At 50.1% G+C, this 27,893-nt stretch overlaps 1 protein-coding gene across 4 annotated transcripts; it reads right to left on the bottom strand.

The window, feature by feature from the left end:
- Positions 1-11,019, bottom strand: Slc35c1 (solute carrier family 35 member C1). Of its 4 annotated transcripts, none has more exons than XM_047516373.1 (3): positions 10,717-11,019; positions 8,640-9,169; positions 1-4,551 (listed from the first exon to the last, which is right to left on the bottom strand). In XM_047516373.1, the coding sequence occupies exons 2-3, from the start codon at positions 9,136-9,138 to the stop codon at positions 3,995-3,997; spliced, it is 1,056 nt and encodes a 351-aa protein (XP_047372329.1). In that variant the 5' UTR covers positions 9,139-9,169; positions 10,717-11,019; the 3' UTR covers positions 1-3,994. The 4 variants fall into 4 exon arrangements, with proteins under 4 accessions (XP_047372329.1, XP_047372328.1, XP_047372326.1 ...); XM_047516372.1 differs by having other exon boundaries at positions 10,588-11,019; XM_047516370.1 differs by lacking the exon at positions 10,717-11,019 and adding an exon at positions 9,990-10,574.
- Positions 11,020-27,893: the final 16,874 nt, after the last annotated feature.

Here is a 27,893-nt window from a genome sequence, read left to right on the forward strand (position 1 = left end):
CTCCCTCCCCCACACCGCGCCCAGCCTTCCTGAGCTCCGCACACCTGCGCCAGCTGCTTCAACACAGCGGGCTCTGCTGTCCCCATTTCAGCTGGTTTCAGGTCCTAAATTTAGCCCTTTCACAGAAGCCAAAGGGTGTGGGGGAGAGGGCAGTGTCTGGGGAGGACAGGGCCCTTGTCTGTTCTGCAATAATGGAACAACTGGGCCCCGTAATTTGCAAAGGATGGAGATTTACTTCCTGCTGTTCTGATGGCTGGAGACGAAGGTCAGGGTCCAGCACGAGGTGGGGGGGGGCTTCTAATGCATCATCCTGTGGCAGAGGGGCAGAGGGCCGGGGGAGGGCACGGGGGGGAGCAATATGGGGCTGAACTTTTGTGTGTGTGTGGTACTGGGGGTTGAATCCAGGGGTGCTCAACACTGAGCTACAGCCCCAGCCTCCTCTTTTTGAAACAGGGTCTTGCTAAGTTGCCAAGGCTGGTCTTGAACTGGGGATCCTCCTGCCTCAGCCTCCTGAGTTGCAGGGCTTACAGGCATGTGGCACCTTGCCCAGCTCACTGAACTTGGTTTTATAAGAAACTCTCCCAAAATAACAAACAACTGTGCAATCCTGACCACCTCCCACCACCTGCACAGGGGGTTAAGTGTTCGACTTTGTGGGGCAGACTTGAGCCACAGCAGGCGGCTGGCTTCTTCATCTGCAAGGTACTGTGGGAAGCTAGCCAGGCCAGGTGGGTCAGAAGAGTGGAGTGCTACTGTCTGTTTTGTCATTTACTGGCAAGTCCTTTGACCCTTTGGTGCCTCAGTTTTACTGTTTGGCAGTTAAAGTTCACACATACTCCTTAAGTCATTGTGTTATCTCTTGATATAGAACAACTTTCGCTTCTTTCATGTGAGGAATGTGATCAGAGAGGGTGAGTGATTTGTCTATATCCACACAGCTAGTGCATGGTTTGAGTCTGAATCTTTTGACCTTAACACCTGGGTTCTTTTCATCTTTAGATTCTTTTACCTACATTATATTATGGAATTATTATGATGGAGAACCCCCAAACAATGATTTTTTTTTATACTAGGGAAGCACCATGGTTTTTTTAGTTGAAAACTTCTAGTTCTATCACTTATTAGCTGTGTGATCTCAGACAAATTGCTCAGTCTCTCTGGTCTGTAAGACAGGAAATGATAATTATACCCATGTACATACAATAGGATCATTAGGAGGATCACATGAATTAATGTTTGTAGAAACACTTTCAACAATGCCAAATAGCTAGGGAAATTTGTTTGCTTAACTTAAGAAATACAGTCACCTGACCTTAAGCAAACACAGCATCTAGGATTAGGATCAGGAGACATGCTCTACTTTGGGCTCAGTCAGCAATTGGTTCTGTAACCTCAGAAACTTCCTTTAACCTTTTTATACCTTAGTTTCCTCAATTCAAAATAAAGGGCTTGGGCAAATTCAATGATAAACAGTATTTTCTGAACAAGGAAAGATCAAGTCAGGAAAAAAAATGAAGCTTTTTGGGTCACAGTTTCTGATCCATCAGGGTCCACCACAGGGAACGCTCCAGGGTCCCAGGTGCTGCCAGAGCTGCTGTCCCGGCACCCTTTGGGGCCTACCTGTGGGCCCTACAGCAATGGTCTGGGCAGCCCGTCCTTGCCTGGAGGTGGGGGTGTCTTGCCCCACCCGGGGACTGAGATGGCCTTGCCAGTGGGCTGTGGTGCATTTGTGGGGTGCTCTGGTTGGAAGTTTGAGCTTCTGCTGGCCACAGGATTCTGGCTCCTGCCTTTCTGCACTCTGTTCCACTTAGGTTAATTGGTTAGTTAATTATTTGCTGCATGAAATCCCCTGAATTCAGAGGCTTACAACAATTTAGGATTTCTTCAGATTCTGTGGGTTGACTGGCTGGTTCCCCTGCCAGCCTGACCTTCGGAGCTGATGCGGCTGAGCTCGTCTGGGGGTGGGGAGGGCACTGGCCTCAGGTGGTGATCTCCTCCACCTGCCTCGGGGGCTCCTGGGAGGTGGGAAGCGGGCAGCAGTGGAAGGTCCCGGCCTAATTAAGACCTTAGAAGCGCCAGTGATTCTGTTGAGCAAGTCACAGGTCAGCCCTGATTTGCGGATTCCTCTTACACTATAGGGTCAGGGACCCAGTAGGTGCCCGGGGATGCGGGTCTAGCATTCAGCACTGTGGGAAGCAGAGCCTCCCCTGAGTCCTGCTGCCCTCCTTCCTGTGATGCTCGGGGCCTCAGTGTCCTCATCTGTGAAATGGGCTCAGCAATGGCCTGCACCTCAGTGTGGCAGCAGCGAAGGTGAATGATGGGTGCAGGCACACGGCGGGGTCCGGCCCCCGAGGCCAGCGAGCAGTGGCCAGCGCTAAGGTGATGATTAGTAAAGGCCTAGAAACAGCCCCCAGCCTCCCAGGAAGGAGCTGAAGAAGCCATGGATTTGGCTGGACCCCTCGTCCCGAGAGCTTCTTTCCCCAGGGCCATGCTCTCAGGCCCCCTGGGCAGCTGCGGCCTCTGCCTCAGCACACACAGGACATCTCCCGCTGGCGTTTTATTGAAGCACACAGGGCCCAGGGCATCCAGCCCAACAACTCCATTAGAACCACCTGGGACTTCGGGGGACTGGAAGGGAGGCTGGTGAGGACACCCTGGCTCCCCAGCTTTTCACTGCAGGTACACCAGAAACCACCAGGATGGGGTAGGTGCAAAGGCCCTGGGGAAGGGACCCGTGGTGAAAGGTACCCTGAGGGCGTGGCCAGAGGCTTGTGGTCTGAATGTTTGCTTAGAGGTGGTTAGGTGGCCGCCCAGCCCGCAGGGACAGGGTTAGAGCTCTTCTGAAAGAGGCCCCAGGGGGCCTGCCTGTGCCCCCACCACGCCAGCTCAGAGCGGGCACCAGCGACCCGCCAGGGACACTGCGGACGCCCATCTTATCCTGAACCTCCCCGCCTCCAGAACGGCTGAGAAATCGCTCCCGATGATGCTCAGCCACTGCTCTGTGATGTGCTGCTGGGAGCCCAGTGGACCAGGGCAGGGGACAAGGACGTTCTTCCAATCCCACCCTCAGGGAAGAGTGCACGTGTCGATCTCCTCGTTATGAAGGGGCTCAAAGGGGGGAGGGGGCTGCTTATGAGAAGCCTCCAATCTGGCCCCGCAGCCTCGCCTGGGATGGAGGCTTTGTGAGGGGCAGAGACAGGAGGCAGTAGAGGCTCTCTGGCTGCAGTTCCAGGGCTGTCACCAGCCAGGTACCTGTGCTAGGTGCTCGGAGACAGAGTGGCCCTCCAAGGGCAGAGGCCCCAGGCAGGTTCCTCTGGGCTCAGGGACTGAGGGAGGTGCTCCTGTCTCTACTTAACCCGAAAAGGATGTGAAGCGAACGCGTTCCTCCAGGTTCCGAAGCGGCAAAGACTGGGTGGGGAGGTGGGCGCTCCCTGGGGACCCGCCTCATTCCCGGGTCAGGCACAGGTACACGTGACCCTTCTCCCCCTTTCCTGGCTTGCTCTCAGCACAGAGAAAGGGGAGCAGGGGTCCCTTCCCCCTTGCTCAGCCCCATGCTGGCTGGTTTACAGGGCCAGTGCCACCCGGCCTGCCCAGGGCCTTGGAGATGTGGGGTTACCGACTGGCCTCGGCCAGCTCTTGGTGTCTCTCCATCTCCCTTGAGTGTAAGTGGGACTTCACTTCACCTGAGGTGGCTGCCCTGCCCCACCCGAGGCCACGTGGAGGTAGTGGACCTGGAGCGGCAGGAAGGTGCTCCTCAGTGTGGTGCTCCCGGGGACGGACAGAAGCCCACCGACGGGACAGGGCGGGACAGGCCTGGCAGCTTTCTGAGAGCACTTGGGAACACCGGCTCCTCTTCTGTGGCTGTATTCTGATCTGGTCTGTGACAGGCCGGCTCCCTGGGCCGCCGCCCCCTGGGTCCACAGGGACAGCCTGGGAGCTGTTCCAGCACCACCTGCCTCTACCCCGGCTGGGCGGTCCCAGGGCCTGAGGACGCTCACACCCCCACGGTGCTCTTGTCGCCCTCTCTGGGGCTGGGGTCCTCCTGGCTCTTCATCTCCCGGCCCCGGACCCAGGTGTAGGCGGAGGAGCCGCACAGCACCATCATGTTGCTGGTCCACCAGAGGAAGCTCTTGGTCTCTTCGAAGTAGAGGACGGCCAGCACCGTCTGGGCACAGGCCTTGGCTGTGCCTGACACGTTGTGGGTCAGGGGGCTGGTGAACTTGATCTGCAGCCCTGTCACGTAGCCGATGGCGAAGCCAAACAGGCCGCCCAGCGTCATCATGCCCCAGAAGTGGGCGCTGTCCCGCTGGGCGAAGTCCAGCAGGGCCCGGTGCTCGCCCAGCAGCAGGAGCAGCGGCAGGAAGAGGGCGCAGGCGTTGGCGTTGTTGTAGAAGGTCAGGCGCCACACGCTGCCGTCCACCGCCGGGAGCACCTTCTTGGTGTAGATGGCATTCAGCGAGACACAGAGGCTGGCCAGCACCCCAAAGACGGTGCCCACCCAAGACAGGGTGCCCTCGGCGCCCTCCTGGTCCACACCCAGCCAGAAGCCGCCTGCAGCGGGGAGAGGAGAGGGAGGGGCGGAGAGCCGTGAGGACCGGGAGGCCCAAAGACATCAGAAACCACCCGGGGTGCCACCTGCAAAGCGCCCAGCGGAGGGAACAGGGTGGCAACTGTGCCCGGAGGCCAGGAGGCTGTGGCGAGGCCCGCGGTGCTCTGACTGTTTGCCGAGTTCAGGCTGCAGGCCCAGCCCGCAGGGACGGGGTTAGAGCTCTTCTGAAAGAGGCCCCAGGGGCCTGCCTGTGCCCCACCACGCCAGCTCAGAGTGGGCACCAGCGACCCGCCAGGGACGCTGACTCTGCGGATGCCCATCTTATCCTGAACCTCCCCGCCTCCAGAACGGCTGGGAAATCGCTCCCGCTGATGCTCAGCCCCTGCTCTGTATGTGCTGCCTGGCGCCCGGGGGACCAGGGCAGGGGAGAGGGACGGGATCCTGACACCGCAGTTCACAGTTCGCTGTGGCCCGGCCCTGGCCACGCCGCCCTCCCCATACCTCCTTCCACAAATACCTCGGCGACTTCTACCCCAGCAGAGGGGAAAGTCCTTGCCGCAGACTCGGCCCCATTGCTGCCTTAATGGCACTCGTAAACACTGTAACGAGGCCCATAAAATAGCAGGGCTGCGGCTGGCCTGGGGCGTCTGGAAGAAGTTGTGCGTTGGGGTAAGTGCCGCTTAGTGTTAAGGTGACCCTGGGCCAGTGACAGGGTCTCTGAGCTTGGCTTCTGCCTTGGACCTCACTGCAGGCGCATTAAGCTAGAAGCACTCCTGGCCTGAAGTTGCTGGGGACAGTCACCCCAAGACTGTGCTCTTGGGTCACCTGCTCAGAGCCTCCACGGCTCCCCACTGCCCACCAGCGCGTCTACCCTCCTGCCTGGCCGGGTGCACACTGCCTGCGATCAGGAGCCGCCCTGCCATCTGCCAGCTTCTCACTCCGGGCCTCAGTGGCCTTGCTTCAGGTCCACCCCAGAAACGCCTCCTTTCCAGAGGGATTCCCCTCACTCTTCAAGGTCAAAGCCGGCCTCCCCAGGACGAATCCTTCTGACACCTCCAGCCGCCAACCTCTTAAGCCTACATCAAGGCCACTGGCCTGCCGTGGGCTGCTATGCATCTGAGAGTCTGGTCTCTTTAGTCAGACCCCATGCTCCCGGAAGGCGGGGGCTGAATTTTACACATGACATCTCCTGCCACAGCAGCCAACAACACAGGGTAGTGGGAACGACTTTGGTATCAGAGGGACCTAACCTCTAATTTGGCTGTGCATTTTAGAGGCTGAGGGGCCTGGGAAAAGTTACTTAACCTCTCTGAGCTTTCCTTCATTTGTAAAGGTCTGGGTCACTTTTTTGATCCTCACTCTAACCAATCTATTCTTTCCCTGAACATTTTTTTTGGGGGGCAGTACTAGGGTTGGAACCCAGGGGCTGACTACCCCCACCCCTTTTTATTCTTTTTTTGGTGCCAGGGATTGCACCCAGGGGCACTTATCACTGACTCACATGGCCAGGCCTTTTAATTCTTAATTTTGTGACAGGGTCCTGCTAGTTGCCCAGGCTGGCTTGAACCTGTGATCCTCCTCCCTCAGCCTCCAGAGCAGTTGGGATTACACGCGTGCCCTACGGCGCTTGGCACCAATCTACTCAACCTTGCCACCCGAGTGATCTTCCCACAGCACAGCCCCACCCGGGGCTGGACAGGTGCAGTGCCTCCCTCTGGCTCTCTGTTGCCGTCAACTCATCCCACTGGACTCTCAAGGCCTGCCTCACGTGGCCGCCCTTGCGCTCTAACCGCACAGCCTCACGTCAGTCAGGGCTTCCTCCAGGAAGTCTGCTTAGATTGCCCCTCCCTGACCCCCTTCCTCCAGAGTTCCCAAAACACCACCCGTGTCCCCGTCATGCCCTCGCCACCCTAGCGAGCTGCTATCACTGCCATGCACCATCGCCAGGCCCCCTGAGTGCAGGAACTGAGCTACCTTTTCCAAATCTGTAACTCCGGAGCCTGGCATGGGGCCGGCGCATGCTTGGTGATCAGTTAAAGGAGGGTGCTGAGGGAATGGAGGGTGTGTGGCGGACCCGCGTGGTTAAAGCGGACCGGAAGCGCAGTGCAGCGGGAGCCCGAGGCAGGAGGATCCCTTGAGCCCAGGGGTTCAACGCCAGCCTGGGTAACAGTGAGACCTGTCTCAGAAAAGGACAGCAGGCACCTGCTGGCTCACAGGCACTGGACATGCAGTCCTCCCTGTCTTGGCAGAGCCCTTGCCCACAGGGACCCACAGACCTGCTGAGGGTGGGGCAGAGTGCTGCACTGCCCACTGGCTGGCTTACTCAGTGTCCCCCGTCCTCCAGCCAACTGGGACATAAACCGCAAGGTTCCAGACCCCGGAGGGACTCTCAGGCAGAGGGAGCTTTGAGAGGTACTATGTGACACGGGAGGCCGGGAGGAGGGGCCTGGAGTAGCTGAGAGGCCATCTTCTCCAGGAGGAGGAAGGCAGCGCACCTGCAGCTAGGGGCCAGGTCTTGCGGCAGCAGACAGCGTGGCCTCCCTACGCGGCCCCAAGCAGGCTGGCAAGGCTAGTGCAAGCACTATTCTCAGACGCTATCTTGCCATTAGTCACTTGGATTATTTTGGGTCTTGGGCTCAGTTTCCCTAGAGACTTCACCTTCTGGCATGCAAATTCTCCCGCCAGTGGGGCTGGGGGATTCCCCGGGCAGGGCTCCTGGCGGCTCCTGCCACGCCAACCTTGCCCTTCTCTCTTCTCCCCTCCTGGGCCTAAGACTATGCAGCCTAGGTCACAGGCTGCTCAGCCAGGGGAGACTCTTTCTAGGACACACGGTATGGAGTAGCCCCTTCCCCCCTCAACCAGCGCACCTAGCCTGGGACTCTGGGACACCAGGGAAGAGTATGTAGGCCAAATAAGACAAACTTTACAGTACCGAGAAAGAACCTGAGCAGGTGCAAATAAAGACCCCGTTCCTAGGTGGCAGAGCCTGGGAGGTCTGGGAGGGAATGCAGGGCTGCCCAACCTGACTCTTAAGGGAGCAAATGTCCCATGTCCTGTGCTGTCCAACACAAGGACCCCTAGCCTCGTGTGGCCATAGAGCACCTGGAACGTGGCTACAGAATCAGGTGCTTGCATCCGAGGAATCAAATGCTTAAAAGTTCATTTAACTCATTTCAACGTGCATGTGGCCAGTGGCTCCCGAATTGGATAGTGCCGCTCTAGCCTGCAGTGCTCAAGAACAGAGCAGACTGGTTAGCAGCACAGGCCTGGGAGTCTGGCCCGATGGGTTTGCATCCTAGCCTGCTTACTTCTTAGCTGTGTGGCCCCGGGCTAGTAACTTTCTCTCTCTGAGCTTCAGTTTCCTCATCTGCATGGAGATAGATGATCATGGGATGCCACCACACAGGACTGCTGGGCAGACAAAGGAGACGTTCTATGTGAAATGATCAGCACAATACCCCTGTCAATAATTATTTTCTGAGGGGCAAGACTGAGATGACAGCTAAGACCTCTTAAAGCACTTTTGCCACCGTCTCAGGTGTCTGGAGCTGGCAAGGTTGGAGGATGATGGTGTATTTAAAAGATGCATTGTCCTCCACAAAGAGAGCTGGATGGGCACTCAGGACACCTGAGCTCTCGAGAGACAACATGCTACAGTGGTCAAGCTGTGACCTCTGGAGCGACTGCTTGCATTCATGTCCCAGCTGCGCCAGTGATCGGCGTTGTGATTTTGAACAAATTATTGGCTTTCACGCTGTAAAATGTGGATTATAATCCTACTTTGTTATGAGTCATATGGGTAAAGTGCTTGGACGTGTGTGCCTGGCACACATTAAGAACTCAATGTCAGCCCTTTTGCTGCTGCTGTTGCTATTATTACTACCATTCTTTTCTGGCCCTGGCTGGGCAGCTAACTTGCTACATGACCTTGGGCAGTTACTGGTTCTCTCTGGGCCCCAGGCTCTTCTTCTATGACTGCTGAACCAAGGGAGCTAGAACAGATGAAGTTCAAAGGTGCCTGAAAGGGTTGTTCTTTAGGGTCTGGGCCCCCTGCCTGCCCTATTCGGCGTGGCCCTAGCCAGTCACTCACCAATGATGATGCCGCAGGTGAGCAAGGCGTAGAAGGAGGTGGTCTGCTTGAGGAGCAGGTAGGACAGCAGCACGTTGAAGACGGTGGTGAGAGAGCGGCCCACGTTGTAGAAGGCCACGCCCACATACTTGAGGCAGAGGTTATTGAAGGTGATCATGCCGATGAAGACCACGGACAGTGGCAGGACGCTGCGCGCCACCCGGAGGTCCAGGCGCAGCGTGGGAAAGTCCACAGCACCAGGGCAGCAGGTGGCCAGCGCGCTGAGGCCCTTGCACAGCAGCGTGGTCACCAGGCACTGGTAGAAGGTGACGAAGATGGGGGCGTCCAGCCGCAGGGAGGGGCTGTCCAGCAGGTACTTGTTGAGGAATACCATGGAGATGGAAGTGACCCAGTAGAGAGAGACCACCAGAGCGATCTGCAGTGCCCGCAGCAGAAAGGGCTTCTCCCCACTGCCTGCCTCTGCCTCTCCAGAGGGGTCAGAAGCACCGTTCAGCGCCATGTGCAGGATCCTGGACCGCTTCAGGGGGGCCCTGTTCATGGTAGCAGAGGAGCTGGGTCACCGGACGGCCAGAACTGATTCCCAGGAGTACAGGGCAGGGAGTTGCTTCTTTCTGCAGGCGCAGCCCTCGACTGTCACATAGGGGCGGCCTAACGGCCTCCTTCCTCTCGGATGAAGTTCTGCTTTGGGGTGAGCACGGCTGTGCTGCTCCACGCCCCCCACCCCCCGCCCCCAAGGAGCTCAGGAGATAAGACGCGGGAAGGGTGAGCCCAGGACAGAGAGGTGCCGCGAGGGACAAGGGGCTGGGGCCTAGTAGGGAGGAGTCGCAGGGGGAAAGGAGGCGAGAGGAATGGCAGGGGCGGCCGGGGGCAGCGGGGGGACGCGGGGCGGGGTGGGGCGAGGGCCGGGGCCCGCGTGCGGAGGCGTGCGGCGGGAGCGAGGCGTGGGCTCTGGGAGAGGGGTCTGCAGGGTCGGGGAGGCCTGCAGAGCGGCGCGGAGGGCGCGCGGCGGGGTGGCGCAGGAGAGGGCCGGGGCAGGTCCCGGGTGCCCCGGTGCCGGGCTCTGGGGGACGTGGGAGGAGGCCCGGCGGACACAGGAGCGCGGCGCGCGCCTCCCCCGGCGCGGGCTCCGGCTGGGCTCGGCGCTGGAGCCTCCGGACGTCCGAGGCCGCCTCCCGGGCGAGGCGGGCCCAGGCTCATTTCCTGACACGCCCCCAGCCCCCTCCTTAAAGAGCCCGCACGCCCGGGGTTGCTCTTAAAGCCACAGCCTCTTGAGAGCCCGCGTTGGCCTGTCCGACCCCCTTTCTGCGCCCCAGCCCACTGCCCTGTCCCGGTTCTCTGCAGCTCACATACACGGAAGGTTTTCCTGCGTGCTGGAGCTTCGCCCCCTTCCTGGAAGGGCTCCACCACCCTCTCGCTCCCATCCTCAGGGTCTGCTCCAGATGCTCCTTCTCCCCATTTGGCTCCGTTCAGGTCCATCTTTTCTCTCTCTCTTAGAATCCAGGACGCGCCCCCAGAGGCTTGGCACCATCCCTACATCTCGTGACCCTCTACCGAGACCTGGTCACTTTTCCAGCCGGTGTTACGACCCCCCACCCCCATTTTTACCACCTCCAGCCCTCTACCATTCCCCATATCGACCCAGCGCCTCTCCTTACAGAGCCCAGGTCATTTCTTGCAGTCCTTGTTACGGCCCCCCTCCCATTTTCACGGTTCCCCAAGCCCTCTCCCAAGCCCGAGACCCCGGGAAGCATCCCAGAGACCGGAGGCCACACTGCCCCTTCCAGACATCGGTTCGTCCGCCCTGGACCCTTCTGGTGGATCGATCCGAGCTCTCAGCTTCAATTCAACACCCTTTCCCTACCCATTTCATAAAATACCGTCCCTCCGCCAGGCCCAGCTCTGCAGTCCAACCCTACGCTCCCGGGCTCCGAAGGCACCCGGCGCTCACCTCCTCCAGCGCACAGGACTCAGGCTCGCACTACCCTAAGCTGCACCTGCGGCGCCGCACCCAGGAGCTGCGCCCCCCGAGGACAACTTCCTGCCCCGGGTCTCCGGCGCCGGCCAGAGCCCACCTTACCCGAAGCTAGCCACGTCCGGCCCGGAAGCGGCGGGCAGTTACCCAGCGGGTTGTGGGAGCTGGTCCCCTTCTCTTTCCAAGACCATCCCCGCACCCTCCTACCCCGCCTTAGCCCGCCTGCCGCTCCTAGATTCAGTTATCGCAGTTGGCAGGTCCCATGACCTGGCTGCATCGGTGGCCCGCCACGCTCCAGAAGTGTGCGCGGGTTGAGCGAAGGGTTCCCGGCTCTTTCCAGGGTCCAGGCCTGGGAAGTCAGCCCCCAGGCCGAGTTCTGTGACTGGGCCGCCGGAAGTACTGACTTCTCTCTGTTGTCGCTCCAGCCCCAACGTTGAGCATGCCCGTTTCCTAGGGGCTTCGGTTCCCTTCATTGCCAAACTAGGAGGCTGAGGGTCCAGCAGGTCTGGCCCTCCTTGCTCAAAACTCCAAGCTTGTGTGGTCGAACAAGGAACTGTCATTTTTGTAATATTTCAAATGCCATTTAATTAATACCGTTTGTCAAAAGACAAAATTGCAACACAGTTACAGATTGAATTGGTTTTTATTGATGACTCATGGATTAGGGTGGCCTCCATTCTACAAAATAGAATGGGCCCTCCCATCAAGCAGTAACTGACAGTGAGTTTTGTAAGGTAGGAACAAGGAAATTGAACAATAAAAAAATGGATTGGTTGACATAAGGTTACTTTAGATTACTTTGTGTATGTGTGTGTGTGTGTGTGTGTGTGTGTGTGTGTGAAGATTAAAGCAGAAAGACCTTATTATTTTAATTCGGTCAACTGGAATCTCCTGTTTTCAAGAAAAACTGATCTATTTTTGGGATCTGTTCACTTACTTGCAGTTTCATTTGGTTATGCTTCATTTAGCATTAGTGACTCTGTGACATTGCCTAGTGAGTTCACCCCTTGGTGCTGCAAAGCCAAAGAGTAATGAGTGCAGAAAGGTTAATTACCTGCAGTGAGTAGAAAGAGCAAGTAGGGTGACTCCCACAGCAGTGTCTCCTGGAGCAAAGGAAGCAAGGGACTTTTACTGAGGAGACTTATGTATATCCAGAATGGAAAAAATCGACTTCACAGGGAGGTGGGCACTTTGCTGCACATGCGCAATTTCAAATCTTGGGTCTCCATACAGGGCGTGCTCAAAGATGGCAGAGAGGAACACCTCCTGGGTAGAGAATTTAGCGTTATAATTATAATTTTGGATTATAATGAATAAAGTTTACTCTAGTTCTTCTAGAAAGGGACTCTGTGGTTCTGGCTGGTCTAAACCTGTTCTTGTAGTCTTCTCTGGAGGGCCTCATCTGAAACAGCAACAGCAAAACCAAAATAAAACAACTTGAAGAATGTAAACAGGCTAAAGAGGCAGATGCTTCCTCTCCCACAAGCATAGATGCTTGCCCTAAAAGTTCCTACCTAGCAGCTAGCAATTCCATTTTGGTTTGGTGTGGTCTTTTGGGGCCTAGTGTATGAGTTCAATCCTGGAACAATGGTCTCCCATAATTTTTGTTTAACACTTAAGTTGCAGGTAAGATGATGACATGTCTGATATTTGCTTTAAAATACTGAGAACTACCCCAACTTTTTTTTTTTTTTTTTTTTTTTTTTTAGAGCTCAATAGAAAAATCTAGATAAGCAACATGTTAATAATTGTTGGAGCTGGGTCTAGGGACATGGGGATTCATTATAATAGTTTTATGAAAAAAAGGTAAAGCCTATGCAGTACTTTTGAGAACTTACATGTTAACTGCACAAACCTTCTTCTGAGCTTGACAGCACTCACTGGGCTTTGGGAAATGGGACGGTTACAGTGACAAAAACACCATCCCACAGCCTGGGAGTATGTCCCAGCTCCCCAGGGGGAGCTCTGCCCAGGCCCTGCCTCTTCTACCAGCTCAGGGACACTCCCCTCTTCCTCCTCCAGGGCTGGGACTTCCTGCTTCCTAGTGATGGAGTGGTTGGTCTCCACCTGGAGGATACCATTTGGTCACCTTGGGACCAAAATATCCCATTGGGAAAGGAAAGACCGACAGGGACAGAGCTGGTCTCCTGAGCCCCACCTGCAGAGTGCCTTTTGGGCCACCGGGAGCTGGGGCCTTCTGTTTACTAAGAGCGGTGCTTGCCTGCTCATGTCTCTTCTCCTTTAGGCCTGAGTCCACCATGACAAATAATTTCACCTCTGGAAGGTTACTGGAAGGCCCTCTCCTTGGCCTAAGATAATTAGTAAGATAAAGAATTAATTTATCTTCTGAATGTGCCATCACCTTGAGCCTCCAGGGAAGAGACCCCTATTGTATTTAGGTGGGATGATCTTCACCAAGAATGGCCTGGGGGCGGTCAGCACTGGGACAGTCAGGGTTCTCCACTGGCCAGGAGACCGAGATATCTCCATCTCCATTCTCTCTCCTCACACGGAACCTGAAACTTCACTGTTCAGGTCACTGTTGGGTTAAGGCTGTAACAGAGGAGTTTCCCCTACTGGATCCTTTTGGTTCCTTTTGGGGAAAGGGGGGTGGTGGGAATGTTTCTTAGGGGTTCAAAGCATCAGGAGTTGTGTATGTTTTTTTTCTAATTGTTTTTTTTTTTTAGTTGTAGATGGACACAATACCTTTATTTATTTATTTATTTTATGTGGTGCTGAGGATCGAACCCAGTGCCTCATACATGCTGGGTAAGTGCTCTACCACTAAGCTACAACCCAAGCCCAAAACTGTTTGCTTTTGGGTTTTCCTTAAGAAAAATTCAGCGGCTTGGGAGGCTGAGGCACGGGGATCGTAAGATTGTGAGTTCAAACCCAGCCTCTGCAAAAGCGAGGAGCTAAGCAACTCAGTGAGACCTGTCTCTAAATAAAATACGAAATGGGGCTGGGGATGTGGATCAGTGGTTGAGTACCCTGAGTTCAATTCCTGGTACCTGCCCCTCACAAAAAAAAAAAAAAAAAAAAAAAAAAAAACCAGGAAAAGAAAAATCCATAAAGGATGGAGTTGTTTTAGGTCTTGCCAAGGGTAATTAATTACCCAGAGTGTGGATTTGGTGTGAGACAGAACAAAAGGTCATGAGAGTGGCAGAAGAAGGGCTTCCATAAGCCAGGAAGTAGGTCACTTCACAGGCGGAGTCCCTTTTTTCTTGCCTTGGCTGGGAGCCAATGATGTTAGCAGGGGACAGTTTCCACCAGACAAGGTGAACAGGGCTAAGCTCCCTGGTGCAAAGGATAGTGGATCTGTCCCTGCAGGGCTGAGGGTTCCTGGGAACACAGACATCGACTGCTATCTCTGAGTTCAGCGGAACTCATGAGCCTATGTGGTGCATACCACTAATTCTCTACCCAAATTCATTCTCCCTTTCCTCCAAAATAATTGGATTGTAGCTAGTGCCGTGTTTTCTTGGTCAGAGACTACATTTCCCAAGCTCTCTATGGGTGGATGAACCATGTGACTTTCTGGATGTTGAGGGGAGTGTCTTAGTTATTTGGGTTGCTGTAACAAAATTACCATAGGCTGGTCTGTTTATAGAAATAGCAAATATTTATTGCTTACAGTTCTGGAGACTAGGAAGTCCAAGAGGAAGACACTGGCACAACCGGTGTCTGGTGAGGGCTCCTTTATTTGCTGGTTGTAGATGGCTGAGTCCTTTCTCTATCCTCACATGGGAGAGAGAGAGGTGGGGGTGGGGAGAGGGGAGGAGGGGAGGAGGGGAGGAGGGGAGGAGAGGAGGAGGACAGAGAGAGAGATTGACTTCAGAGTAGATATTAGGGCACCAATGCCATCATGAGGCTCTAATCCTACGACCTAATTACTTCCCAAAGGCCTATTCCCAAATACCACACACCACAGATTAGGGTTCCAACATATGAACAGGGAGGGGAGGGGTGGGCTGGGGGTCAGACACAAACATTCAGTCTCCAGCAGCAGGTGATATATGCTCCTTCCCAGGTCTGGGCATTAAAACTTATAGATGTGTCCCTTCATGCTTCCTCCTCCTCTTCCAGTTATCTGGAAACCAAATGTGTCTAAACCCAGTGAGACCATGCAGACAGGGCGGCGTCTTCAGGGCTATGGGAGGAGTATGATGGAAAGAGTTAGCTCCTGACTGCTTCCCTGAGGCTACTGTGGTAGAGGAATCAATGAGGGTTTTTGTGCAACTCTGAAGTTCTGTTAGAAGCAGGTAGGAACTTACCCACATACCCAGTGGCGCCCATATTTCCTTTTCCTTGCTCACTAATATTCTAGGTAAAATGAAACTGTTAGCTTGATCCTTCTGTCGCTCTACATCTTGCCTCTGGTCTCAGTTTCTCGCCTATGTGTGAATCTCCCCATCCATCCCTACTATCCTTATCCAGGACCTCTTCCAGCACCTTCTATAGTAGATGCCCAGTACCTATTTATGAAATGGGTGGAAGTCCAACCACGGGCAGGGATATCTGAAGATCAGCAACAATTTAAGAACTCTATTGACTTTTAAGCACTGAAAAGTTTAGAAGGCTCCTTGTTCATCCCATACATAATTAAAAATAAAAAGTAATATTAAACCGTAAGATACTTATAAGCAGAGCAAAATGTTCTGATTTTTCATATTATTATTGGGATGCTCTTTTGAAAATATTAAATTATTTCCAGAAATAAATTCTTTTCTTTGTTGGTCTTTGTGGCAGGCATGACTAATTTTCTACTCCAAGTCTTGGCAAACTTTTCTGTTCAGGTAGAGAGTAAATACTTTAAACTCTGTGTGCCTTGTAGTCTCTCAAAACTACTCAACACTGTTACTATAGTGTTGTAAACAAATGAATGCAGGTGTATTTCAATAAAACTTTATTAATAAAAGCAATTAGTGGGCCAGAGTTGGTTCTCTGGATCTACTTTGCTAATTTCTGGTTTACCCTGTATTAATTTATCCTTTCTTACTAACATTACCTGTATTTTGTAAGTGAATGTGTCCACCTAAAACCACTTAATTCCAGATTCTCTTGAAGCTAGAGGTGACCATGTACCATATTTTGGTCAATAAGCAGTAAGCAGAGGATTTCTGTGAAAGGTTTTGCTATCTGGATATAGCCACAGTCTTTGTTGTTTCTTTTTCTCTATTGTGCAGAACCGAGGTCTGGAAAGGCAGCAGCAATCTTTTGATCATGAAATAAAGAATATGAAGGGGAGCTGGGCACAGTGGCTTATGCCTGTCATCCCAATGACTAGGGAGTTGAGACCAGCCTCAGCAATTTCGTGAGACCTAAGCAACTTATTTTTTATTTTGAGACAGGGTCTCACTAAGTTGCTGAGGCTGTACTTCAACTTGTGATCCTCCTGCCTCAGCCTCCCAGTGGTTGGGATTATAGGCATGCAATGCACCCCCATGCCCAGCTCTTCTTGGATTTTTTTGAGATCTAGAGTAGTAAAGTGTTAGAGCCCCAAACTCCTGTAATATGAATTTGTCTAGTCTCCCAGATTAGCAACTTATCCATGGGCCCTGGCAGTGTCAATTCCTCTTGGCAAAAAGTATTTTACAAATAGCTGCATTTGCTGGCTTCATGCCAGGTATTTATATCTAATCTGTCGATCCTCACATCTACCTGGTGGGGAGGAGCCTATCACCATAATCCCAATTTTGCAGATGAGGAAATTGATACTCCACATGCAAGTCACTGTCAAGGTCACCGGGTGAGGAAGTGAGAGGTGGATTTGAACCATGGCCAGTCTGACTCCTTGCATGAGCTCAGCTCACCCTCAATTTCCTAACTGGTCTCCTTGGTCTTTAGGTGCTATGGTTTGGATGTGCCTGTCTCCCGAAGGTCTGAGTGTGAGACGCATGCCAGAGGTCTCCAGAGAGGGCCTGCATCTGGCCCTCGCAGCTCTGTGGCTTCTGTGTGAGCTGCGACCCCTTGTTCCTGTGTGTTTTCACACTGCCATCGCCATGAAGTGATGCTGCCGAGAGGGCCCTTACCAGACCTGAGCCATGGCAGGTGCCATGTCCTTGAACCTCCAAGCCTCAGGCTGAATAAACCTCTTTTATTCATAAGTATCTCACATCAGGTGTTTCGTCATAGCAATTAGAAACTGACGAACACACCGGGCTTATGAGTGTCCCTGGAATCGCGTTCTTGTCCCACTACCGAAAGGCAGATATGTGTGTAGGGTCCGATTGCCCCAGTCACCAGGGGACTCTCCACACTGGTACCTGAGACCCTCTGACTGATTCACCATCTGGACTTCTTCGGCAGCTTTTTCTCAGATTAGTTTCATCTCCCACCTGAGTTGAGCTCTCTAACCCTCTTATGAGCTCTATGAGATGAAAACTCACATCATCCCATTTTACAAAGAAAGAGACTGAGGTCCAGAGGGGTAAAGATCACTGGAGCTTGTAAGAGTCTGGGATTCGAACCCTGGTCGTTCGACATCCCTAATCCTGACTGTTAATGGTATTCTGCCTCTCATTGTGAGTCTGCAGTTTATAAAGCATTTTCATATACATTAAAAAAAAAAAAAAAAAAAAAAAAACCTCTCAGAACCTCAGAATTTTAAGAGTATCTCTGCCAACTTCACAATACAGAGAAGGGAGCAGGCCCAGAGAGGACAAGGGAGCTGCTCAGGGTCACACAGTTTAAGAAAGAGCAAGATGGGACTGAACTCGGCTCTCCTAACTGCTTACAGCCCTGCCAGACTCCAAGGTCCCACCACGAACTGTGCGCACCATGAGCAACGGGCCTGGTCGCAGGCACCCTTGGTCCTCTGGCACCTGGCACAATGCCTTGCACACAGTAGGTGCTCCGGAAGTGTGTGTGGAATGAACGTGAGCCGGCTGCTGGCGTGACTGCTGGCACAGCCTTTCAGTCCAGTATGTCTGTGGTGCTTCTGGCAGCTAGTGGCATGTGACCTCAGTCCCCAGTTCTTACCAGGAGCCCTCAGTACATGCTTTTAGAAATCGAGCGTTTGCATCCACAGTAGGTACGTAAGAAGGACTGTACACTGTGTTAATATGGTCCCTGCCTCTTAAGACTGGTGTCCTTATGGAGAGAGGGAGATTTGGAGGTAGACAGGTGACATACATGGCTAGGTAAGCCTCCACCACTGAGCCACATCCCCAGCTCTTGGCCTCCAAATTGTGAGGGAATAAAGGTTTTTTTGTTGTTTTAAGCTACCATGTGTGTGGCAATTTGCTGGGAGAGGTCTAGGAAGCTAATATGGCAGGTGTGTGAACACCAGAAGCCCAAAACGGAGGCTGCGGGTACAGCTCAGATGCAGAACAGGAGGAAGTGACCCGCAGACCTGTTCCTTGGCTGCTCAGTCCCAGGGGGACCATGATCAGCAACAGCTTTTTCTCGCTGGTGGCTGGGGATGGGAGGAGGGAGGGTTCCAGAGGATTCCACACCAACCTCCCGTGGCAGAGGCACCGCTTCTGTGCGGGGGACACCAGGGCGCTGTGGGAAGCGCCCAGGCTTCTGGTTGCTGGCCTGGTGACTTCAGCCTGGTGACTGACTGATCCCTTCACCTCTCGGGCCTCAGTGTTCCCAGCAGTACGACGGAGAGTCAGGCGAGGGCCCCAGTGAGAAGACTCTCACCTCGCACCGTGAGTGGGGCGCTAGGGCAGGGCTGCTGAGCAGAATGGAATCCCTGGCTCACAGCAGCGGGACATCCGGGAAGCCACCTGACCCAGCAGTGTCCCCGCGGATCCCGGACTGGGCTCTTCTCCAAGTACGGGCTTTGTTCTCAGGCCCCACGTGACGGCAGAATGGCCTCAACCCTTCCAGACCTTACACCACTCTGGTTGAAACTCAGGGAAAAATCAAAATCACGGTTCATGAGAAGCTTGAGCTTCACTCTGATTGGACTGGCTCAGGTCCTATGTCCACCGTTGACCAATCCCTGTGGCCTGGCGGATCAAACCAGCCCCCTGGCTTAAGCCTGAGTCACAGGCTGGATCCTTGGGCCCAGACAGGGTGGACGGAGAGCGCCACCCGGTGGCTCTGCAGGTGAAGTTTAGGGGGTGTGGCGTGCAGGATCTCAAGTTTGAGGTTGGCCTCCTGGACTTAGAAAGGTCCTTAGCAACTCAGTGACCCTGTCTCAAAATAAAAAATAAAAAGTGTTGGGAATGCAGCTCAGTGATAAAGTATCCTGGGTTCAAATCTGGGTTAAAAAAAAAAAAAAGAATTGGGGGAGAGATTGATTCTTGAGTCAAATGGTAGATCTAGTTTGGACTTTCTGAGGAAGTTCTGTATTGTTTTCCACAGTGGTAGAACCATCTTACCTTCTCACCCACAGTGGACAAGATTCCAAGTTCTCCACAGCCTATCCAACAAAGTATTTTGCTTTAAATTTTTTTTTTTTTAAATTAAGACTATCTTTTTAAAAAAGTTTTATTTATTGTAAACAAATGAGATACATCTTGTTTCTCTGTACATGAAGTAGAGGCATACAATTTGTGTAATCATACATTTACATAGGGTAATGGTGTTTGACTCATTCCATTATATTTTCCTTCCCCCCACCCCTCCCACCCCTCTTTTCCCTCTATATAGTCCCTCCTTCCTCCATTCTCGCCTCCCTCCCACCCCCATTATGTGTCATCATCCGCTTATCAGCGAGATCATTCGTCCTTTTGTTTTTTGAGATTGGCTTATCTCACTTAGCTTGATATTCTCCAATTTCATCCATTTGCCTGCAAATGCCATGATTTTATTATTCTTTATGGCTGAGTAATATTATAGTGGTGAATTGTTCTTTCACTATGGTTTTGACTTGCATGATCTGCTACTCATCAAGGTTGAGCATCTTTTCACATGTTTACCTGCCATTTGTGTGACATCTCTGTAGAAATGTCTGCTCAAGGTCTTGCACTGTTTTGATTGGATTATTTGCTTTTGCGACATGGTCTTTCTTTGTATATTCTTGATGTTAACCCCTTACCAGATACCTGATTCACTCCCTTTTCACTCTCTTCTTGTTTCTTTTGATGAGCAGAAGATTTTCTGGTGTTTTTTTTTTTAATTAATTTTATTTCTTTTGTTTTGGGACCAGGGATTGAACACAGGGGCACTCAACCACTGGGCCACATCCCCAGCCCTTGTTTTGCAATTTATTTAGAGACAGGGTCTCACTGAGTGACGGAGGCTGGCTTTGAACTCATGATCCTCCTGCCTCAGCCTCCTGAGCCGCTGGGATTATAGGCATGCACCAAAGATTTTCTGCTTGATGTTGTGCTGTGTGTTCATTTTTCTTTAGTTGCTGTGCTTGTGTGTCACATTCAAGAAATCCCCAACAAACCCAGTGTCATGAAGCTTTTCCCCTGTTTCTTCCTAAGAGTTTTATAGCTTCAGGTCTTACATTTAAGTCTTGAATCCATTTTGAGTTGAATTCTTTTTAACTTGTAAGATCAGGATACCATATTCTTTTGTGTGTGGATTTTCCCACAGGTTTCCCACCACTGTGTGTTGAACAAACTATCCTGTCACCCTTAGTAGCAGGTCTTTCTAATGTTCTCAAATACGTGAGATGACGTAGCTGGAAAAAAAAAATAAAAAACAGAGGTTAATTTATAGATTATATAAAATGAGTGAATGCAAACATAAGTGAACTGAGTTAATTCCAGCTCTGGATCCACAGAATCCAAAATAAGAGGGCTGTGGTAGTGCTTGATTAGCATTTGCGAATCCCTGGGTTTAATTCTCGGCACCCCAAAAATCCATAGTAAGAATCACGTGATTTTTTCTTCCCCCACTCCTCTTGTGGTACACTGAAGCAGCTAAACCTTAACTTCTGGAGTCAGACAGACCTAGGTTCAAGTCCTTGGTCACCTCTTTACAAGCTGTGTGGCCATGACATGCTACTTAACCTCTCAGAGACATAGACCCTTTATTTATAAAAAGAAAATGGTAATAATATACCGCTTAGTATAGTGTCTGTCCCATAGTTACTTCTTATTGGCTTTCCTTAAGTGTGTGTATGTTCACATTTTTTCCTGGGCTGTTTTTTTAATCATTTGTTTTATATCCTTTCGCCATTGGCCATTCTTCATTATTGCATTAACACTCTGTAGCAGTTAGCTGTTGCTGTGTAACTCAAAGTCTATGAATCGGTTGGGAAGTTTGTTGATCTTGGCTGAGCTTTCTTATTGTTTGGTGTCTACTGGCCCTAGGAGGGCTGGGGATATAGCTCAGTTGGTAGAGTGCTTACCTCACAAGCATAAGGCCCTGGGTTCAATCCCCAGCACCGCCAAAAAAAAAACCAAACAAACAAACAAAAAAACTGGCCCTAGGTTGGTTTGGGATGTCCTTGGCTAGGGTAACTGAGCTCTCCTCCATGGGAGGCTAGTGTGGGCTTGTTCTTATTTATGCTAATGAGACATTTGAGAGCAAAAGAGGTAAGGCCTGGTGAGACCTACCCTCAAAGGTGGCACAATATCATTTCTGCCTTATTTATTCTACTGATCAAAGCAAATACCTAGGCCAATCCAGAGTCCAAGTGGGAGGGGATGCAAAGGGTGTGGCACATCCAGGTCAGTAATAGGGTCATTCATGTAGTCACATGTGTCCTGTGCATCATTGAGGAAGTGATTACTTATCTGTCTCCTGTTCACCCCTGGATCCTTGGTGCCTAGCACAGAGCATGGCACATAGTAGGTATTGGGGACTGGCTGAATGAAGACCTGGATATCCCTGGCATGCTAGGGAAATAATCCCTGCTGACTTCCTGTAACAGACCCCAACCTAGATGAGGACCATCCCAAGTCTGTTTGCACCGATTTTGTGCCAGTCTTACAACTCAGCCAAATTCTTCTGTTTAACCTGGCATATCAGTCAGCTGTGCATCACTGTAACGAAGTACCTGTGGCAACTAACATTATAGAGAGAAAATGTCTATTTAGTTCAGAGTTTTGGAGGTTCCAGGGCATGGTGCTTGCCTTGGTTCAGTTCTGGTGGGAAACTCATGGCAAATGGCAGATGGCAATGTTGGGAGCCAGAGTGAGTGGGCACATCTGGAACAGGAGCAGAGAGGAAGAGGATAGGTGGGGCTGGGCTTTGCTCTTTTTAAAACAGTCTGCTCCAGAGGACACAAGATGTGGGTTGCATGCAAATTGCTTCACACCTGCATTGACCAAAGGACTTCCCACTTGGCGCCACCACCCAACAGTGCCACCCAGGGACCAAACCTTTACTCACAACAGAACTGGGGACAAAACATTCAAAACCCAGCCCTGGGCGTCAACCTTTGGAAGATGAAATAATTGAATCCTATGGGGGCCGTTTAATGTCTAAGTTTGTGGACTAGAAATGAGCCTGTGATCAGAAAAAGGACATCACATTTAATCAAGGCAAACATACTGGGAATACAAACAAGGTGGGTCATTTTGATTTATTATTAATATTGGAACATTCATTTTCAAACATAGGTGAGCCTTTTAGAAGTCACTCAAGCTGAAAAATCTGTTGTGTTTTATATGTTAAAATGATTTCAATCAGTAGGTGAATACACATGTATTTGTTATTCCAGGGTAAAGTGGCACAATAATGACTGGTAATTGAAGGCTGTTAATTTTATGTGCCAAACTAATTGTTAAGTTTCAAATATTTAAATAAATAGGAAAAGAGTCTGATAGTTCATATGAATATAGGTGAATACACATGTATTTGTTATTCCAGGGTAAAGTGGCACAATAATGACTGGTAATTGAAAGCTGTTAATTTTATGTGCCAAACTAATTGTTAAGTTTCAAATATTTAAATAAATAGGAAAAGAGTCTGATAGTTCATATGAATATTAAGAGTGTGTTAGCTAGATAACTTTAGGAAGAACATTTTATTCTTTTAGAACCAACAAATGTTTATACAAATTTAAATAAGAATACTAGGCAGGATAATAGAGATTTAATTATCTTTTATAATTCCACTCTTTATAGAATTGCTTGGCAGAATAGCATTTTTAACATTAAACAAAATAATTTAATTCCATCTAGACCATTAATCTCTCGAGAAAGTGTCTATTTGGGAATTACTCATATCTTGTGGTATCAAAAGAAAAATGTCTGTTTTGTCACCTCAGAATTTTACGAGGAAGAAAAATTCTGCTATCAAAGTACAATAAAATCCACGAGAAATTAACTACCATTCAGACATGATAAAGAATATAAAAAGCATGAAAGAAAAAAGGTGTCTAGAGATGAAGAGGTATCCCTTTCTTGTACAAATAACACATGCCTTATTCTTCCACCCACCTCAGCTGAAACCAGAGATGCCTGAGAGAGGTGGACATGGAGTAGATGATATTGAGAGTCTCCCAACCTGGTGGGACAGGGAAGGTCACCTCCCTGTGCTTTAATGTCAAAATCCCTTACCTACAGGAAACTGGTCATTCTTGAGTGTACAGTTTTATGAGTTTTGACAATCATGTACACGTGGGTAAACATCCCAACCATCAGGGTAGTTCTATGACCCCCCAAAGTTCCCCAGGTTATTGGTAATCCATGTCTGTCCCTCTAGCTTTGGTTTTTCCAGAATGTCACACAAATGGAGTCATAGAGAATAGTATTTTGTGTTGGCGTAGTGCTTTGAAGATTCATCCATGTTTCTTGTAATGGTCATTTGTTCCTTTGATTGTGAGTGCTCCTTACATGCAAGCATATATTTTTTTTTTATCAAGTCACCAGTTAATGGACTGCTATAACTAATGCCACAGACCGGGTGGCTTAAACAACATAAATTTATTTCTCAAAGTTCTGGAGGTTGAGAAGTTCCAGATCAAGGTGACAGTGAGGCTGGCTCCATTCGATGCCTTCTTGGCTGCCATATTGCTTTGTGCTTGCATGACCTCTGTGCATTTGGAGGGACGGAGGGAGAGAGTGTTGGTTTCTCTTCTTGTAGATGACTAATACCATTGAATCAGGTCCTCATCATTATGACCTGGGAAATCTTAACTACTCCCTGAGAGGTCCCTTCTTTAAATAGAGTCACATTGGGTGTTAGGGCTTCAATATGTTAATTTTTTTAAAAAATGTTTTTTTCAGTTGTAGAGATGGACACAATACCTTTATTTTATTTATTTATTTTTATGTGGTGCTGAGGATCCTTCTCAGTGCTCCTTACATGCAAGGCAAATGCTCCAGCACTGAGTTACAATCCCAGCCCCCAATATGTGAATTTTTTTGTAATTAAGTCTTTAATATTAATTTTCTTTTTCTTTTTTTATATTTATTTACTTATTTTCCAATATGTGAATTTTGAAAGGACAGAAATATTCAGTGTGTAAAACCACTCCTATAATAATGGTTGGAGACTGGACAATTTCTCTTTCAATAATGGATGGATCAACAAGACAAAAGAGGAAATAGAGGGCTTGAATCACATGAGGCACCAATTAGACACACTGAATCCAGTGGAATGCCCCACCTGGCAACCACGACCGGCAAACTCTTCTCTAGTGCACAAAGAGCATCTGCCACAAAAGGGACCATGTTAGAAAAAGTATCTTTTCTCACCAAAATAGAATAAGACTAGAAACCAATAACAGAAAGAAAGGTGGAAAAAATTCACAAATATGTAGAAACTCAGCAAATAAGTCGACGTTATGCAACACACTCTGTTTTTAAAAAATATTTTTATTACAGCATCATAATTGTATGTAGTGATTAGGTTCATTTTGACAAAATCATACATGCAAGGAATTTGATTTCAAGCCTCATCCCCCTTTTTTTCTTCCATCTTCCCTTCCCCTCCCCCTCTGCCTTCTTTCCCTATTTTTCTCTAGCTTCCACATGGGAGAGAACACATTTGACTTTTGATCTTTGGAGAGTGGCTAATTTCACTTAGCATGATTTTTCTCCTTTACTGGCAAATGCCGCTATTTCATTCTTCTGCATGCTGAGTAAGACTCCATTGTGTCCCTACCACATTTCCTTAATCGATTCATCTGTTGATGGGCATTTGGATTGATTCCATAATGTGGCTATTGTGAATTGTGCTGCCATTAACACTGAGGTGGCAGTATCACTATAGCATGCTGATTTTAGATCTTTTGGGTAAACACCAAGGAGTGGGATAGCTGGGTCATATGGTGGTTCCATTCCTAGTATTTTTGGGGCATCTCCATGGTGCTTTCCAGAGTGGTTGCACTCATCTACTGTCCCACCAATAATCTAAGAGTATACTTTTCCCCCCACATCCTTGCCAACATTTATTATTAGTGTTCTTGATCATTGCCCTTCTGACTGGAGTGTGAGATGAGATCTTAAGTTAGTTTTGATTTGCATTTCCCTAGTTTCTAGAGATGCTGAACATTGTTTCCATGTATTTCTTCTTTTGAGAAGTTCCTGTTTAGTTCTTTTGCCCATTTATTGATTGAGCTATTTGTTTTCGGTGTTGAGGTTTTTGAGTGCTTTATATACTCTGGAAGTGAATCCCTTATCAGAGGAGTAGGCTGGCCAAGATTTTCTCCCACTCTGTAGGACATCTCTTCCCTCTCTTAATGGTTTCCTTTGCTGTGCAGAAGCTTTTTAATTTGATGACATTCTGCTTAATGGTTCATGGTTTTATTTTGTGAGCTTTAGGAGTCTGGTTGAGGAAGTCAGTGTCTGCACCTGTACAATGGAGGACTGACCCTATGTTTTCTCCTCGCAGATGCAAGGTTTTTGGTCTAATTTCTAAATCTTTGATTCATTCCGATTTGTCTTTTGTGCAGGGTGAAAGACAGGGATCTAAATTCACTCTTGTACATATATATCCAGTTTTCCCAACACCATTTATCAAAAAGCCTGTCTCTTCTCCAACATATATTTTTGGCACCTTTGTCAAGTATCAGATGACTCTAAGCACGTGACTTTGTGAAAGCACACAGAAAACTACTCACTCTGAACTCACACAAGCGATTTTATTAAGCAGATGAACAGAGTGTCTGCCCCAAAGGGTGAGGGAGGGGGAGGAGGAGCCATTCTAAGTATGGAATTTTACGGGCTAACAATCTGACCAATGACCGACAAGGAAGTTTGTGGGCTAAAAATCTAGGCTGTAAAATGGTGTTGGGGGGGAGCAGAATAATGGTGGCAGCAAATGGCAGGGTAGAAATGGTTGCAGCCTTGTTAGCCCATTGTCCCTTCATTCTCCCATTTTTTTTTTTTTTTGCAGTGCTGAGGATCGAACCCAGGGCCTTGTGCTTGCAAGGCAAACACTCTACCAACTGAGTTATCTCCCCAGCCCCCATTTTTGTTTTTATAAGAAGATCCCTTTGGGCATATGGGGAAAGATCCGTCTTTAGTAACTGCTTCCTGCTGGGTGTGGGTGTAGAGCTGATTCAGGGGAGGGAGATATCATTGCAGTAGGCAGGGGTTGGGGACTGGGTAGTTCCCATGGAGAGTGCACTTGTAGCCAGGCTCCAATTCTTCCTTTATGAGGTCCTGATCGTCCTGTAATACAAGCTGATTAATAGTCTGATTAGAAATTGTTTTTGAATCTGATTTTGTGCAAATTTCAATGCACAGGGGGCAAAGGCCAGTATGATGGCAATTATAAGGAGTTGGGGAACATAAATGGGAGAATAAGTTCCCATAACTGGCCCAAAATGGGCCACGAGGATCCTCAGGTAAGTTCGTTCCTCCTCTTCTCCAAGTCCTCTGCAGCTGTTTGATCTCGTCCTTAATGACACTTCATTGGCTGACATAGAAGGAGCACACTTCCTGAGAGCACTTCCCTTTTTCTAGTGAACCCACAGGGTGCCTTCCATTGGAAGATATGCACCTGGAAGCAAATTGGAAGAGAGGCTCTCCTGATAATTTTTGGGTGATATTTGCCTGCTCGGAGGGGTGCTGTTAAAGTCTAGGGTGGTGGCCAGGAGATGAGAGAACCCCGCTCTCATGCACACCCAACATCCCTGTGCCATGAGTGGGCTAGTTACATTGAGTATGTGGGGCGTGGTGGTGACTGTGTTAAGAGTGGATCCTCTGAGCATGAGCTGTGAACACTGTAAAATGGGTGAAACACCCCTGGGGATGGTAGGAGTCGGTCTTCCAGTAGTCCCTTGGGCAATCCGGGAGGGAGGAAATGGCTGGCACCTGGACAGATTTATTGGGGAAAAAATCCAATAGTTAGGAAAATGGCAGACAGGGCAAATGGCAGGGGAGGTAGGAAGGTAGCTGGCAATCCGGTCCTCATGACTGGGTGTTCCGGTCCTCGGCCTCCAGAACAGGAAAAGGGTGGAGGGCTTGATGGCCTTCAGCCTGAGGCAGAGAGGCCCCACTGGGGTGGCCGAGTATTGGTTGGAAGAAGCCTGAGGGTTAGAAGCTGGAGAGGAGTTTGTGGATTGGGAGTAGAACTTAACCCAGAAATGTGTAGCCATCCTGGTAAACCTCCCACCTCGACAACCACTGGCATAGCCAGGATCACCGTGTGGAGCCCCTGACATTTGGGAGATAGAGGGGCTGTAGCCTCCCAAGGAGGAGAGATAAGAACTTGGTCTCCTATTTGAAGAGGTTGAACCAGGGGGCCAGACAAGGGTCTAGGCAGGGAGGAATCTGTGTAACCCCCTAGGAATGCCGGAATGTGGTTTAGGAGAGGAATGAATGTATGAGAAGGAAAAGGGGAAGGAAGGGGTACTGTCCCAGGGGGAAGGATGGGACGACCATACGTCAGCTCAAAAGGGGAGATATTGGCAGGTTTCTTTGGGAGCAAGCGAAGACACAGAAGAGCAAGAGGCAGGAGTTTAACCCAGTCAAGGTGAAGTTCTAAAGAAAGTTTAAGACATTTTTAAGAGTTCGTTTTGTTCAGTCTACTTTATCCAGTGACTTTGGGTGAAAGGGAATGTGGAAATGCCAAGGGACTCCAAAAGCCTTGGCAAGTTGTTGGGAAACTCGGGAGATGAATTCAGGCCCATTATCTGACTGGGAGGAGGTAGGCACTCTAAAGTGAGGGGTGATTTCATGAAGGATGAAGGTAGAGACAGTTAGTGTCTTTTTGTTGGAGGTGGGGATGGTTTCACCCCATCCCAAGAATGTGTCTACCATAACCAAAAGGTATTTAGACTTTCTAACTGCGGGCATGTTGGTGAGGTCAAGTTGCCAGTCTACCCCTGGAATGGTGCCCGGGCCTGGTGAGTCGGAAATGTGTGTGTGTGTGTGGCCTGCCGGCTCTAGGATGGTTCATAGGCAAACTTCCCACGAGGAGGAGAGTTCCTTCAGAAATGAGATGTCAGAGGGCGATAGTTGCAAATGAGTCTT

Source organism: Sciurus carolinensis, chromosome 11, assembly GCF_902686445.1.
Source record: "Sciurus carolinensis chromosome 11, mSciCar1.2, whole genome shotgun sequence".
Taxonomy (NCBI): Eukaryota; Metazoa; Chordata; class Mammalia; order Rodentia; family Sciuridae; genus Sciurus; species Sciurus carolinensis.